The sequence below is a fragment of the Lissotriton helveticus genome, chromosome 12 (genome assembly GCF_964261635.1).
Source record: "Lissotriton helveticus chromosome 12, aLisHel1.1, whole genome shotgun sequence".
Lineage (NCBI taxonomy): Eukaryota > Metazoa > Chordata > Amphibia > Caudata > Salamandridae > Lissotriton > Lissotriton helveticus.
Window position 1 is genome coordinate 728,815,375 of NC_136073.1, and position 16,921 is coordinate 728,832,295.

The 16,921-nt window shown below is 49.8% G+C and overlaps 1 protein-coding gene across 1 annotated transcript in view; it reads right to left on the reverse strand.

Moving 5' to 3' along the window:
- ITGA10 (integrin subunit alpha 10) overlaps positions 1 to 16,921 on the reverse strand; it is a 456,216-nt gene that overhangs the window by 62,342 nt on the left and 376,953 nt on the right. Inside the window, exon 18 of the mRNA XM_078670796.1 lies at positions 15,744 to 15,854. Within this exon, the coding sequence (XP_078526922.1) occupies positions 15,744 to 15,854 (111 nt within the window). The remainder of the gene's footprint in view (positions 1 to 15,743; positions 15,855 to 16,921) is intronic.

The window sequence follows — 16,921 nt, forward strand, 5'->3', positions numbered from 1 at the left end:
TGAAGTTTGGCCGGCGTATAGTAGAGTCTGTGCAAGAATTTGTAGTGTATAAGCCGAAGGCGTGAGTTTCCCGTCACTGCCGCAGTATGTGTACAGCTTTCCTCCCATTGTTCGTCCGACATTTGGGTGTCTAGGTCCCGGTCCCAGTCTCGCCTCGCTCTGAGGGCAGGTGGGGACGGAGCCGCCTGCGTGTGTTTGTAAAGTAGTGAGACGACGTGTTTCGAAGCTTCAGATTGGAGCAGGGAATGAAGGGGCTGTACCGTGTCTGGCTCGTCCGGGAAGGCGGGGGTGACTGCCTTTACATTCTGCCTTAAACGTACATAAAGTAAGGTATCCATGACGGTTGGGGAGTTCTCGCCCAAAAATTGTGCTGATGTTCGTAAGGTGCCCTGTAAGTACAGATCGCCCCACGTGTGCAGCGCAAGCCTAGAAGCAGTTTGCGGCCTACTTCCTCGCAGGCAACACGGAGCCGGGGGTCATGAGCAAGTGTCATCAGTGGCGAGTATAGGAATGGCGTATCCATAGCATCAGCTAGGCGCCTCCAGGCTAGAACAGTACAGTCTACCGTACTGGGATCCCGGTCGACAATCTTGGAGTCAGTGTAGAGGTACCCCGCAGGTTGCATAGGTCTCATGTAGCCGTCTTCAACTGCTAGATGACCCATAAAGGGGGGGGGGATGCAGCCAGTATGCAGCAAAGTGGGCCTGCGCACAGTCATAATATCTCCGGAAATTAGGCACATCAAGTCCTCCCTGGTGGTAGGGGAGCATCAATGTGTTCATGGCAATCCTGGGCTGCTTTCCACCCCATATCAGCCGTGACATTTTTGCGTGCTAAGAGCTCGGAAAAAGTGGGAGCCCGGGTTATACGGGATGTTGGTGAAGAGGTAGTCAAGTCAAGTCAAGTCATAAAATTTGTATAGCGCACTACATACCCAGAGGGTTTCAAGGCGCTTAGGAAGGGGAGGAGGATTATTTGTCAAATATCCACGTTTTAAGCTGCTTTCTGAACGCTAGGTGGTTCTGGGTGAGGCGCAGGTAAGCGGGGAGTGAGTTCCATGTTTTAGCGGCCAGGTATGAAAAGGATCTGCCTCCCATGGTGGTCTTGTTGATGCGAGGTACAGTGGCGAGGGCTTGGCTGGAAGACCGTAGTTGGCGGGGGGGGGTGTAGAAGGACAGTCGAGAGTTGAGGCAATCTGGTCCGATGTCGTAGAGTGATTTGTGTGCGTGGGTAAGCAGTCGGAAAGTGATCCTCTTATTGACGGGTAGCCAGTGGAGGTCTTTAAGGTGGCCAGAAATGTGTTCGTTGCGTGGGATGTCTAATATGAGCCTGGCTGATGCGTTTTGGATTCGTTGGAGTTTCTTCTGGAGTTTTGCGGTGGTGCCCGCGTAGAGGGTGTTTCCGTAGTCCAGTCTGCTCGTGACCAGAGCGTGGGTGACTGTTTTCCTTGTTTCGGAGGGGATCCAGCGAAATGTTTTTCTGAGCATGCGAAGAATGTTGAAGCAGGAAGAGGATACGGCGCTGACTTGTCTGTTCATCGAAAGTGAGGAATCCAGGATGACGCCTAAGTTCCGTGCGTGGTCTGTCGGGATGGGTGCTTTTCCGAGGGCTTCCGGCCACCAGGAGTCGTCCCATGCAGAGGGGGAAGTACCTAAGATGAGGACTTCTGTTTTGTCTGAGTTCAGTTTCAGACGGCTTAGCTTCATCCATTCGGCAACTTCTTTCATTCCTTCGTGTAGGTTAGTTTTGGCGGTGCTGGGGTCATTGGTGAGAGAAAGGATTAGTTGAGTGTCGTCCGCGTAGGAGATGATGTTGAGGTTGTGTTGGCGTGCGATGGCCGCGAGGGGGCTCATGTATACGTTGAAGAGGGTGGGACTGAGTGAGGATCCTTGAGGTACGCCGCAGATGACTTCAGAGGCCTCGGACTTGAATGGAGGAAGGCGGACTCTCTGGGTTCTTCCGGTGAGGAACGAGGTGATCCATTCAAGTGCTTTTCCTTGGATTCCGATGTTATTGAGGCGTTGTAGAAGGGTGCTGTGGCAGACTGTGTCGAATGCTGCAGAGAGGTCGAGGAGGATGAGGGCGACTGTGTCTCCATTGTCCAGTAGAGTTCGAATGTCGTCTGTTGCTGCGATGAGGGCGGTCTCAGTGCTATGTTTTGCTCGGAAGCCAGATTGTGAGGGGTCGAGGGATTTGTTGGCTTCAAGGAAAGCGGCGAGCTGGTTGTTGACGGCTTTCTCGATGACTTTGGCCGGGAATGGAAGAAGCGAGATGGGGCGGTAATTTTTGAGTTCGGTGGGGTCCGCTGTTGGTTTTTTCAGAAGGGCGGTGAGTTCAGCGTGTTTCCAGTCTTCTGGGAAGGTGGCGGAGTTGAAGGAGCAGTTGATGACGTCTCGGAGGTGCGGTGCGATGACGGAGTCTGCTTTGTTGAAGATGTGGTGAGGGCATGGGTCTGTGGGGGATCCTGAGTGGATGGAATTCATCAGGCGGGTGGTGTCCTCAGTGGAGATTGGGTTCCAAGCGTTAAGGGTGTTCACGGGGGGAAGATGGTCAGCAGATGGTAGGGTGGGCTGGTTTCCGGGTTGGTTGTCAAAGCTGTTGTGGATGTCTGCAATCTTGTTGTGGAAAAAAGAGGCTAGGGAGTCGCAGAGGGTTTGAGAGGGTGTGATGTCGTTGGAGTTGGCTGAGGGATTGGAAAATTCCTTGACGATGTTGAAAAGTTCCTTGCTGTTGTGGGCGTTGTTGTCAAGTCGATCCTTGAATGCTGTTTTCTTGGCTTTTCGGATCAGTTGGTGGTGAGAGCGGGTGGCGCTTTTGAAGGCGTCCTTGGTGCTGGTGGTTGTGTCTTTTTTCCAGGCCTTTTCAAGGGATCGGCAGAGTTTCTTGGACTTCTTGAGATCATCGTTGAACCATGAGGCTTTCTTGCTGCCAGGTTTGCTTTGACGTTTTTTCAGTGGAGCTAAGGTGTCGGCGGTGTTGGATAACCATAGGGTGAGGTTGGCGGCGGCTTCGTTGGCGTTGGAAGAGGGGGCTGGGGAGTTTCGAAGGAGCGATGCGGAGATTTGGTCCGTGGTGATTTTGTTCCAGTTTCTTTGCAGGGTAGGTTGGGAGTGGTTGATGGGTTTCGGCTTGTTGTAGATGAAGTGAACGCAGCTGTGGTCGGTCCAGAGGAGATCCGTGGTGTGGCTGAAGGAGACATGGTTGCTGGATGTGAAGATGGGGTCGAGTGTGTGACCTGCGATGTGGGTGGGGGAAGTGACTAGTTGTTTAAGTCCGAGGTTGGCGAGGTTGTCCAAGAGGGTGGTGGTGTTGCGGTCGTTGGTCTTTTCAAGGTGAAAGTTGAGGTCTCCCAGAAGGATGTAGTGTTTGGAGGGGAGCGCGTGTGGGGTGATGAAGTCCGTGATGTCTTCACTGAATTTTGCGCGGGGTCCTGGTGGTCTGTAGAGGAGAGTGCCTCTGAGTGTTGTTTTGGGATCGATGTGGATCTGGAAGTGAAGGTGTTCGGAGTTAGCGAGATTGGCGTCAGAGCTGGTTGAGATGCGGATAGATTTCTTATGGACGATAGCGATTCCTCCTCCTGTGTGGCTGGTACGGTCTTTGCGGGTGATCTTATAGTCTTCAGGAATGGCAATTGTGATGTCTGGTGCGGAGGAAGCATTCATCCATGTTTCCGTGAGGAAGGCGATGTCCGGAGAAATGGTGTCTAGTAGATTCCATAGGTCAATGGCATGCCTGTGGATCGATCTGGTGTTGAGAAGGATGCATTGAAGTTGGTTGGGGTCGGGAATCTGAGGTGTGGTCGTAGCAGAGATGTTGTCAGGTACAGTAGTTTAGGTAACACTACCATTTGAATCAGGGAAATACGGCCTGCCATTGATAGCGGGAGGTGGATCCATCTGGTGACTTTGTCGGTTAGTTTATCCAGGACTATGCCATAATTCGCTCTGATAAGAGTGTCACGGTGCCTCGTCACATTTATGCCTAGGTATTTGATTTCCTCTGCTTCCCAGATTAGAGGATAATCTAGGGGGAATGGTGTGGTGATGTCAGTCAGCGGGAACAGAGCTGATTTCGACCAATTTATTTGTATACCTGCGAAACCACCAAATTTGGTGACCTCTCGTAGCAGGGGGTTAAGATTCTCCCTAGGGTTATGTACATAGAGGGTCATGTCATTGGCATACAGTGCAACAAGCAATTGCCTTTCCGGGTATATGAGGGATCTGTGGTTATGGTGCTGACGCAGCTTGGCCGCCAAGGGTTCAATTGCGATGGCAAAAAGTACCGGGGATAACGGGCACCCCTGCCGTGTCCCGCGGTGGATCTCAAAGTGGGGTGAACGGGATCCATTCAGTAGCACCGAGGCCATCGGCTTATGATATAGCAATCAAATCCAGTCCAAAAAACTAAAAGGAAACCCCATCCGTTCGAGTAACGCAAGTAGGTAATCCCACTCTAGTGAATCGAACGCCTTTGTGGCGTCTAGAAAAACGGCAGCTGCTTCACACGTGGGGGTAATGTCCTGTATTACTGCCTGGAGCGTGCGCAAGTTGTGGGATGTAGCGCGGTTCGGGACAAAGCCCGCTTGGTCTGGCAAGACCAGTCGTTCCATCAGCAAATTAAGGCGCGTTGCGAGTTACCTCACCAGAATTTTTATGTCAGAGTTTAGTAGGGATAGGGGTCTGTACGAATCACAGGACACCGGCGGCTTGCCCGGTTTTAGCAGCGAGGCTATGAGAGCTTCTTGCATAGTGGTGGGTAAGATACCCTCCTCTAGAGCCGCGTAATATACTCGTTGTAGTATCGGGGCGAGGACGTGAATGTAGGCCTTGTAAAAGTCAATTGGCAGACCGTCCGAGCCCGGCGACTTACCCGATTTCATGGGCATTATAGCGTCTGTGATTTCTTCTAGTTCTAGTGTGTGATGTAGGAATTTTTGTTGAGATGGACCTAACCACGCAAGCGCGGTGTCTTCTAGGTAGGCATTGAGATTTATGGGTGCAGACCGTTGGGAACTGTAAAGTGTGGAGTAATGGTCAACAAGAATCCGTAGTTGTTCCGGTGCGTTGTGTTGGGGTGTGTTATGTTCATCTAACAGTGTGGTTATGTAATTATGATGTTTAGGGGGGGTTCACCGCGGACGCAAGCGCCTTGCCAGGCCTATCTCCCTCACCATAGCTACGGGCTGTATGTGGATTCCCCAGGAATTTACATTCTTTGTCTGAGAGGTCTGAGTACTCATTCAGTTTTTCACGCAGCTGAGCCTGAGCTGCATGATTGGGGGTGACACTAGCCGCGTCTTTTTCAAGCTGCCCCAGTTCCTGTTCGAGCTTCCGCAATTCGCCCCGAAGGGATTTGAGGACACTACCCCCTTTAGCAATACACCACCCCCTAACGGTGACTTTAAAGGCCTCCCATACCGTCGTTATGCTGGAAACCGAAGTCATGTTGTGGTCAAAGAAATCTTTTATGTCTTGTTCAAGCTCAGTCCTGAAGGCCGAGTCGGTTAAGTGTGCCGGGTTCAGTCGCCAGTTTAAGTAGGGAGATACGTCTTGTGGGATACGGAGCGTTACCAACACTGGGGAATGGTCTGAGAAGGTGCGAGCCAGGTGGGATGCCGCAACCACCCAAGAGGAAAGTCCTGTGGAACAGAATATGTAGTCGAGACGCGCCCATGTGGAGTGCACTGCAGAATAGTGGGTGCCTTATGAGTGAGTTGGGTGGATGTGTCTCCAGGCATCAGTCAAGCGATAGTCTTCGACAATATTCAAAAGGGTGCGTTGGGTGTGCATGTAGTGCATCGCTTGAGGCTGGGACCTGTCTATATGTGGACGCAGTGCTGTGTTGAAATCCCCGCCCAAGACGACATGTGCAATCCCCGTCGATTGAATCTTGCCCCATAGCGTGAGGAGTATGGATGGGTCATCCGTGTTGGGCCCATAGTAACATGCAAAAAGAACCTTATGCGAGTACAATCTGCCCCATACCATACAGAATCTTCCAGCCGCATCTGTTTCTGATCCCTCAAGGATAAAGCGAACACCCCGTCTAACCAAGATCGTCACCCCTCTAGCGTAGTTGGAGTATGAGGAAAATACCCTGCCAGATGCCCACCGAGCTGCAAACAGTGGAGAGTTACCCGACATTAAGTGCGTTTCTTGGAGCATTGCGATGGAGACTCCGTGCCTAGACAGGTAACTTAAAATTTGCCTCTTCTTCCGTGGGTCGTTAACCCTCGGACATTCCACAACCTCAAATGCAGTTGTTGAATAGGCCGCTCATCTGTCACGTCACCCATTCCAACAAGTGCAGAGATAAGCATTGAACAAGCATAAAATAGTAGCACACCTCATAAGCTGCTGTAACCATGCCTGAATATACCTTCAATTTCAAGCCGACCACTTGACACAGGCCCACTTCACAATTGCAATGATTAGGATTTCGAGTAGTTGGAACACCCTCCCACCCACACCGGCCACCCCAACCTGCCGGGTATAAAACCTCGCCCTGCCAACCCAACATCCCACAAAAACAAAATACAGCAAACCAACAGTTCAGAGTCATCTCTTCCCTGAGGGGGGAGAGGTTATAAAGGGGATCACCCATTGGGGGTAGCAATGCTAGGGGCACCCGACCTGCCCCCCACCTCACAAGTCACACCCAACGGACGCCAGTATAACACCGGGTCGTCCTCCTTGGGATGGAGGCGGGCGTCGAGCCCATTGCAGTTTTCAGACCGGTATAAAGAAAGGCTATGAAAGTACCTCATCGGGAAAGTAGCGCCTGGAACATCGTAGTGCACTCACGTGAGTTGTTGCCTCACATCCTGGTCACAGTCTAAGTCAGTCTTGTTGTTCCAGTGGCGAGTGCGATCTGGAGCGGCGTCCCGCCTCGTTGTTCTCAGCACTATCGCGCTTCTGTTGTTTCAGGAATTCCTCTACCTGCTGTGGGTTGGTGAAGATATGTTGCTTGCCATGATAGGAGAGCTTCAGTTTCGCAGGATAGAGCATAGTATAGGAGAGTTCCAATGCTTGCAATTTCTTTTTTACGGCAGTAAATTTACGCCGAGCTTCCTGTACAGCAGGGGTAAAATCCGGGAAAAACGACAAGGTGGTATTACCATAGTTCACTGTGCCGAGTTCTCGGGCGCGACGGAGCACTGCGTCGCCGTTTCTGTAATTCAAGAAGCGTGCAATAATGGACCTAGGAGGAGCTCCTGTGGGAGGACGAGCAGCCAGAGACCTATGAGCACGTTCGACAATGAGGTGTGTGGAGAAGGACTCCTTCCCAAACAGTTCCACGACCAGGGATTCTACAAAGGGTTCCATTTTCCCTGTGTTCGTTGTTTCCGCCAGGCCTAGGATGCGGACGTTATTTCACAGGGATCATGCTTCGAAGTCTTCATTGTTATCCGCAATAACTTTGAGGAGTCTGTCTATTTGGGAGGTACGGCGATTCACGGTGGCGGCTCCATCCTCTAGGCCAGATATTCTTTCCTCGGCTTCTTTGAGGCGGGTGTCGTGTTGGTCAATTTTCGCCACTATGCCGTCCATGCGTAAGTTCATATTGTCTATCTTGGCGTCTATATTGGAGAGGCTCTGTTTCATACCCAGTAGCAGGGATTTCCAGTCTTCCTCTGGCGGCATGGGGGTGGTGGGCTGTCCTCCGGCCCAGGCATCGTTTTGTTCATTTTCCTGGCCTCGAACGGGATTTTGGATTGTCTGGCGTCGCCACGGCCCATGGCACACCTCGGCGTTCTTAATGTCGCGATTTTGAGATCACGCTTTCAGCCAGGCTAGTGTCGAACCTAGGACAGAGAATGGGGGGGGCCATATTCAGGAGGACTGTGAAGGAGTCCTTTGGTTTCACGAAGCGATGGTTTCCCCAGTATGGCCGCTTCGGCGGGTAGAGGAGTAGTTCCTGCGCGCTGTTTCAGCTGGTCTAGTCTCGTGTTAAGGGAATAGGCTGCTGTGGGTACCTCCGCGTGTCTGCCTGGCAGTGTCCGCCTAGTCGTGCAGGGAGCAAAGGATGAGTGTCCCTGCGCGTCCAATGTCCGTGCGTAGGTGCAAATCAGCTGGGCCGTTAGGAATGGGAGTATGTTAGCTCCCTGGTGCGGAGGCCTCCGCAAAATGGCCACTTCGGCGGGAGGAAGAGGGGATCCTTCGCGCTCCTCCAGTTGGGTTGTGCGGGGAGGAGAATAGGAGGTAAGGGCCTCGTGACAGAGGAGCAGGTAGCAGTGCACTCCCCCGCTAAGCCGCCCGGTACTGCCCGCTCAGCCAGGCCAGAGATAGGAGATGCAGGGCGGTTGAGCGTTTTCGTGCCTAATGGCCTTGCGGGGGTGAAACTCAGCGGTCTGCCGGGAGAGTGGTGCTCGCAGGCCCTCCCGATGTCCCGCGAGGCAAGTAGTACAGACGGCAATATAAAAGTCCGGAAATGCGCTCGCACTCGTGCCGTGGCCCCAGGTGTGGCAGCAGGACAGAGCGCTGGGCGCCGAGCCTCGTACAGTGACAGGCGGGTGTGGGTAGGGGAGGGGGGAGGGCCTCAGAGGATGTTGTCGGTCGGGGGCCCCTCACCTCCACCAGTAGCCGCCGCAGGAGATCAGTAGCTGTCCCTCTGGCCCGTGGACAGGTCACCGCCAGCAGGCCTCAAGACTGCGGTGTCGCGTAGCTCGGCGCTTTACAGGAGGCGGGTCTCGGAGGAGCACGAGTCTCCGCCCACAGGTTCCGCGCTGGATATCTGCGGCTGTGGTGGTCGGATTTGAGAGATTTAAACTCCGGAACGATCCTCCCAGCAATACCAGTTCGTTACCGCTGTGGGTGAGTCGATTTTCACCGGTCAGGATAGGATGAAGGATCGTTGCAGGCTCGACTGGGCGAGAGCCTCACTACAGTGCGGCCATCTTGGTCCGGCGCCACCTAGCGCCCCCCATGCTCAAGCGAGTTGTTAAAAAATGATCGGGGGGGGGGTCTGGACACGTGGTGAAAGCTTTTCGAAGAATATACGGAGGACAGCAATCCAAGGGGGAGCCAGAGCTGACCTTATTTAGTAGGTTCAGGAAAATCTCCACCGAAATCGGAGGAATTCTATCGAGACAGTGTAGGCTCAAGTCAGTGTTTGAGTCCTGTGTAAAACAAGCCACGGAAGAGATACTGGCCTTGATAATGGCTATTTTCTCTAAAAAATATGAGTTGAGAGAATCACATAGCAACTGTGAAGGAACAGGTTTTGGCGTAACTCTATCTGGCTTCGAGAGTTGGTCGACTATGGAAAAAGTCTCTTTAGATTTCTTTGATGCATTGACAATTTTTTGCGAGAAATAATTAGCCTTGGTTTGAATATTCAGATTTTTATATTCTTTCACCAAGACTAAATAAGAGGCTTTTTTATCTGGGAGGTAATGACGGGGCCATCGGCGTGCTGCTCGTCTAAGTTCGAGTTTCTATATCTATACTACTAGTATAAAGGAAGAACTTTGAGGCTTTGAGGTGGGTAAACTCGGGAACCACAGCGCCAATCCACACACCCGATACATCCTTGGAATCCTCAGGGTGTGCAGATGGACATAGGCTATAAAAATGTAAAAAAATAGGTTATATTTAAAAAATTTACATCTTAAAAAAAGTAGTCCCCTCGAAGTAGCGCCGGCCCGACCTGTGTGCTGACGTCGTCCAGGAGCGCGAGGAGGAGCGGCGTCCAGGAACGCGAGGAGGAGCGGCGGACATGGCGCGGGGGAGGAGCACTGAAGAGCGGCACACAGGCAGTGAGCAGCAGCGGACCGCCGGAGTGGCGAGGAGCACTGAACTGAGGAGCGGCGGCTGAGGTAAGGCTCCGGGGAACAATGTCGGGGCAGGCGGGGGTCGGGGCACGTGGGGGACGGGGAGTTACAACAAAAAGGCTCCCGGGGACAATGTCGGGACAGGCGGGGGTCCCTCTGGCATAATTGTGCTCAAGCTCCCGACTCCCGCCGGCCGCTCCATACTCTGTCAACTCCTACTCTTATCCCTGCAACCTCTGCTCATCCTCGCCTCCCTGCAAACAGAGCGCCAGAGCCCCACTTACCCAGAAAGCTCCCCAGTGCCTCAGGCGCTGCTGCTGGCCACCACTGCAACACTGGGCCTCTGGCATAATTGTGTGAGGTAAGCCTCCGGAGGACAATGTCAGGGCAGGCGGGGGTCGGGGCAGCCGGGGGACGGGGCGGACGGGGGCCCGGGCTGCTGGCCATTGTCGGGGCAGGCGGGGGTCGGGGAAGCCTGATTGCTCCCGGACAAGGTTGAGACGGGCTGCTAGTTTTTTATAATCCGAGAACCACCGTTGAGCATCGTGAGGTCTCATAATAGTTGTTTTTTTTAGGGGAGCAACACAGTCGCTTGCTAACTCCAACCATAATTGAATGCTCTCTGCCTGAGTCTGAAAAACTTCTAGTGTAGAGAGGGATGTGCTCATTAGAAGTGACCGGAAGTGGTCCATGTCTGCTCGTCTCCAGTTTCTGCACATTTGATTCTCTATTAGTTGGGGTTTCGGAGAAAGAATACATTGAAGATTTAAACTAATCAAATAATGGTCAGACGAGGCGCACAGAGCTATCAGAGGAGTGGAGATCTTCAGATTTAATGTCCGGGCTTGATCTAAGACATGCCTTTTTATGTGGGTAGCTTCCCTCACATGTGGGGTACAGTTCATTCCAGAGAGAAGACGACAATTTCCCTCAAACTAGGGCTCTCCCGATTATCACTAGGCCAGTAATTGAAATCCCCAGCCTAAGAAGCTCTCCCCGGTGATTGCGACTGGGGCTGCGAGCTATTCGCGTTTAACCAGTGACAGAAAACGAAGATTGCTTTTAACTGTGTGTAACAGTGATTTTTAATTAGTTTGTGTCAAAAACGGTATTTCGCTAGACAATTCATACTTGGGGGCTTTTTATCACAGATTTTAACTGGGAATTAATCAGGCACTCTGACACCTTTTTCACGCTCTCCACTACTTCCCTACCTCTGTTGGTGGCGACTTGATCTCGCGTCTGGCAGCGGTGGGCGCCATCTTGGGGGTAGCGGGGTCAGCGCTCTAGTTGCGCAGGACTCACGCCCTCCTCAACTGGCTATAAAATGTGTGTTATCTCCAGACGGCGCAGCGGGCTGGCGCAGCGGGCGCGCCGGGCGCGCGCCGAAGCCGCGCCTAAGCCAAGCCCGTCTGCGCCCGTCCGAGCCTGGACCGAGCCCAGGGCCACCCCCCTTACATCATCACCCTCAGCAAGGTTAGTCTACACTGCTACTGATTTACGTCAGTTCAATACCACCTTTCAGACTGTACATGTTCCTCCTACATGCTTACTAGCTGACCCTATTGGGGGTCCTTTCCTCTGTACATTGTGCACTAACAAGAGCACGGTTACCCAAACTCACACTCCACCCAACTCCCAGAAACTTATACACGCTGCACTTGTTAACGCCCGCTCGCTCCCTTGTCATAAAATTGACATTCTGGAGTTGCTCAATAATTATGCTATTGATCTCCTATTTCTTACTGAGACTTGGGGAGACAATGCATCTGGGCCTGACTTTAAGGCTGCGATGCCAGAGGACTACTGTGTTCATAGGCAGGATCGCGTTTCTGCCCATAAAGGTGGGGGGATCGCAATAATATATCGGAACTGCCTCCGCGTGAAAACTATCGACCTTAAACATTCAAGTTGCGAGGCATTGGCTTTTACAATTACCCTCACCAACATCCAAACGTTCACAGGTAGCCTTCTTTATCGACCTCCAGGCTCCCGCTCTATCTTTCTCTCTCAACTGAATCAACTGAGTGAGCTATCTGCAGATCACAAACATTTCACTCTCCTGGGAGATTTTAATTTTCATCTTGATTCTCGGTCAGACAAAGATACTGACCAGCTTATTAACGATCTGCTTGCTGTAGGTCTTGAACAAGTGATCACAGAGCCAACCCACGAAGCTGGCCATACACTTGACGGTATATTTACTAATGACCCTCATATTATTAAAAACGCTATATTTCCTTTAACTTGGTCAGACCACTTTGCCATTTTATTTGATATACGAATAAAAAATACAGCTCCTTACACCACGTCTCTAAAATCTGACTTCACCTATAGAGATTGGAAAAATCTTGACTTTAATCAACTTGCTCAGATCCTCACTGACGACTTTGCTAGTATAGACACTACACATGACCCAAATAATGTAGCAGTTACTTACACCTCTATTCTGGAAAAAGCTTTTCTCACCTTGGCTCCCCTCAAAACACGAAAATGTAACAGGAAGACCCCTTCGGCCCCATGGTTCACCGAAAACCTCAGACTCCAACGCCAATACTGTCGTAACAAGGAACGACATTGGCGTAAAAATTACAACTCAGCAGATAAGAGCGCCTATAAAGCTGCACTTCTCAGCTATAAGCAGAATATAATATCTGAGAAAAACATCTATTATACTGCCCAAATAAACCAAGCCCAATGCAACATGAAGAAACTGTTTGAAGTTGTCAACCATCTTGCTGAACCTTCTAATCCTCGGACGGAAACGTCCCAAAATCTCTGTAACACACTCGCTGACTTTTTCTCTGAAAAGGTCACATCTATATTTAGGGACTTCAGCCCCAAAGTGTCAACCTCTGATACCTCTGACCCCGAGCTACATGAGACCCTGACAGCTTCCACTGAATTTACTGAATTCATCAGCACGAACCCACATGACATTTACAAATTAACTCAGTCAATCAAATCTGGTTCCCCTTTGGATCCCTGTCACCCATCCATACTCAATAAAATCCCAGACATTATCTCAATGCCATTGGCACGAATCTGTAACAGTATGTTTGCCACTGGTTCTTACCCTACCATTTGGAAAAACACCATTATTAGGCCGCTTCTTAAAAAACCTTCCCTAGATCCTACACTACCCTCCAGCTATCGTCCCATTGCATCTCTGCCGTTTCCTGCCAAGATTTTTGAATCGGTCATGAACAAACAACTTTCTGACTATATTCATACCAACGACTTGCTAGATGAAACTCAGTTTGGTTTCCGGCAAGGTCACGGGACAGAGACTGCCCTGATCAAGGCGGCAGACGAAATCAGGGCCACAATGGATAAGGGTGGACAAGCTGTCCTGATACTGTTGGACCTGTCGGCGGCTTTCGACACGGTCGATCACGCAACTTTGGTCGGCCGTGTCGAGGCCATCGGCATTAAACATAAAGCTAGGGATCTCATTGCATCATTCTTGGCGGATCGTAGCCAAGCGGTCAAGCTGGGTACTTTTACATCACCCACATTCAGCCTTCCCTGTGGAGTCCCTCAGGGTTCCTCGCTAAGTCCGACCCTTTTTAATATCTATGTTTCGGACTTAGCGAGGGTTATAAAGGAGCATAACATCAACTTGACAACGTACGCTGATGATACTCAGCTGGTGCTGTCTATTCACAAAGATGGACCTACGGTCGCAGCAAATTTCAAGAATGGAATGAGGGCCATTAGCAGTTGGATGGCCTCCAACTGCTTAAAACTTAACTCTGCTAAGACAGAAGTTATGCTCTTTGGAAACATTCAACCTGAGTGGTCCCCTTCGTGGTGGCCAGAGGAATTGGGATCCCCCCCGCAACCTGTCAGTAAAGTTAGAAACCTGGGAGTGATATTTGACAACAAGCTCCTTTTCCATCATCATGCGAATTCGGTAGCGTCATCCTCCTTTAACATCCTAAGGAAGATAAAGAAACTACTACCGTATCTTCCCACAGCTATGGGAAAAACACTCATATCCACACTGGTGTTCTCTCGCATCGATTACTGCAACTCCCTTTTCCTCAATGCTCAAAAAAAGGTTATCTCCAAATTGCAACTAATACAAAACGCCTCTGCTAGAGTCCTACTAGGTATTCCCAAATACAGCTCTGTCTCTAGACATCTTGACCAACTGCACTGGCTTCCAGCCAGAAGTCGCACGAAGTTCAAGACCCTTTGTATTGTCTACAAGGCAATAAACAACATGGGACCTAGATTTCTGAGAAGTTCTTTTAAACCTCTGCCAACCCCTAGAACGTTGCGTTCCAACACGGCTCACATGCTTCAGATTCCCAGAACAAGGACAGTGACCTGGGGAGACAGACGTTTCACCATAGCAGCGGCGAAATTGTGGAACTCTCTTCCGCTCAATATAAAGACCAGTCCATCTTTGATTGTCTTTAGAAAGCAGCTAAAGACATGGCTGTTTTCTCAATGACACTCTTGTGGATCACTTTAGTCACTGTTTTCTGTTTACTTTCTGGTTAGTGTCTTTTAGCTGTTAGCGCCGAGACACCCATGGGTATTTGCAGCGCTTTAAAAATTGCCAAAAATAAATAAATAAATAAATAAATAAATAAATAAGAATCCTAGCATTGTTATTAACAAGGTGAGATATCATCTCACCCAGTGCCTGAGGGAAAGTGGCCATATTACCAGGGGGTCTATAAAAAAGAGCACAGATAAAAGATAACTGAGGAGAATCAAGTTTTAAGATCAAAAAGTCAGTTGAGGGCAAACCAGTAGCCTCTAGGGTTGTAAACTGGTGTTCCTTGCGGATGATATCAGCAACCCCGCCTCCAACTTTCCCTGGGGACCGATTTGCCTGAAGGATATAGTAGCCATCCGGGATTGCTACTAAGATATCGGTCAACCACGTTTCAGTTAGAAGGAGTATACCAGGATTTTTAGATTGTAGGAGTAGGGAGATTTCGACTTGGTGTTTCACCATGGATCGGGTATTCAGATAGCAGACTGTGAGTTCTGTAGGTTTTGGCCCTTAGTGGGAGAGAGGGTGTACTGGGACGAATTCGTGAACGGGGGGGGGGGGGCTCTAGAATTAATTCTATAAAATCATATCTATATGTAAGGATTTCCGCCTGTTCTAGGGTGAATTTGGTATTCCCAATAATTTGGGAATTACCCTGCCACGATTTCAGCTCATTAGGGGAGTTTCTGTAAAATTGGGCATAAGGAGTGGCCCCTGGCCCTGGTCGGCCATGGACGGGTGCAGACAGGCTTGCCTTTGGCACGCCTTCGGTGAGCCGGCGGAGCCCCCGCTGCGCGCGTCCGGGGGAGCATCTCGTTTAATCTGTAATAGAAAAGTGAAATAAGAAGCACAGCAAGAAATACAAAATACTTTTAGTTAAAATGTCTGGACTGACTGAGAATGTTACATGTGAAATGAAGATGCTTGGCAGGCACTGGCCTTGAGGTCTTTACCCTAACAGTCAGTAGAAGCCCCATGTGCCCAAGAAACCCTGAAACCTTTTTTCATGTCGTTTGTTTGTCCACTGCCGCAGTGCAATGACCAGTGCTTAATTTGAGCAGGTGGTTGCAGGTGGAGCCCACCAGTGCTCATCTTTGGGGATCAGCGCTTATTTTGCCAAATCTGACCGTGAACCAGAGCAAGAGAGAGAAAAACATAAAAGGGGAAAAGAAGGAAGAAGAGAAAGACAGTAAAACAGTGGCAAAGAATGAAATCAAAGAAGAAAAAGAACCTGAAAGAGTGAGATAAAGAGGCAGGGTGAGTCTGTTGGTGGATACAAAAAGTCTTAGGTGGAATCAAGACTACGCAGCCTTGGCATTTGGCAACCCTGACATTCGATAGCTCTGGCTGCAGGCTTCTGATCAAAACTTTGGGCCTGGCTCCTATACTTTTGCAAACCAAGCAACGGCATTGACAAACCTATCAAAAGCTTACATGAAAGATCCTGTTGCTCACCTGCCTTTTCACAAAGCTGGGACATCTCTCATCCAGCACCGGGCCCGAGTCGGACTCACTAAGGAAGAAACGTACCAGGATGCTTATTGGTCTCAGGTAGTCAGCAGTGTCCTACAAAAAGAAGAGGCTTATTTTTAGAATAAACTTTGCTAGTGAAAATGGGTCACACTGCTGAAGAATATATGAGCTGCAATTCTGTTCAATGATAATGCAGTTATAACCATAAAAATATAGCATTGCAATGACATTAATGCTTTGTGTATTTGGCACAGTAACAAGTTTACAAAATGTTGTTTCTTTGTTCCCCGAAATTCATAGTCGGATATATGAGGTGGATGGAGGGCTAGGACGGGAGGGTTGGAATAGCGACAGACGCGGGGAAGGAAACAGGTGACGCAGTGTATCCCTAAATTTGTGCGGGTGGGTGACAACAGCTAGAACAAAATACATGGTTGTGAAAGATCTCCAATTCAAAAGAAAGATAAAGGAACAACATCTGCGCTAGTATGCATACAAAAATGTGGATATCATATTCAAAAAGTAACGTCAATGTTATTTTAGCGATGTTTTCAAATGGAACCTCCAGAGGGGCCAAATGGAGGCTTGTTAGAACCATGTTTCTGAAGGCCGGAGGCGTAACAACAAAAGAAACTTAGTTTATTACAGGAAAACTAGTAAAAGTGAATTACAACTCCAAATTTCAAAGTATATCCATTGCCAACAAGCATTGGCATAGCCAATTGGTCTCCGCACTGGGAGTGCTTAATTTGGGCTATGCAAGAAGCACTTTATTAATGACACTACTTGAGTTTGTATTCCCTCTAAAAATTGTTCCCTGCATAATGTGCTGCACATTGGTGTCACTTCATTTATGTAAAACGCCTTTTTATTTCAGCAAATATGTTTTAACAATAACTACTAGAACACCTACTTTGAAGTGAATGGCTTCAAAAGCCGAGGACGGAAGCATGGTGGCTTTGGTGAAGTATAGTCAACAGGTAACTTCAAACAACCCCCGACCCCCTCGACAAAGGAGACAGACTTCAAGGCACTCTGCCACGTAGCGCGCACAGCTCCTCTTCGGAGAAGAGGTACTGTTACCAAAGCACTTGGGACTGGGCTCATCAGGAGCATATTGCATGTCTTATTGCAAACCACCACAGGTGAATTACTACCAA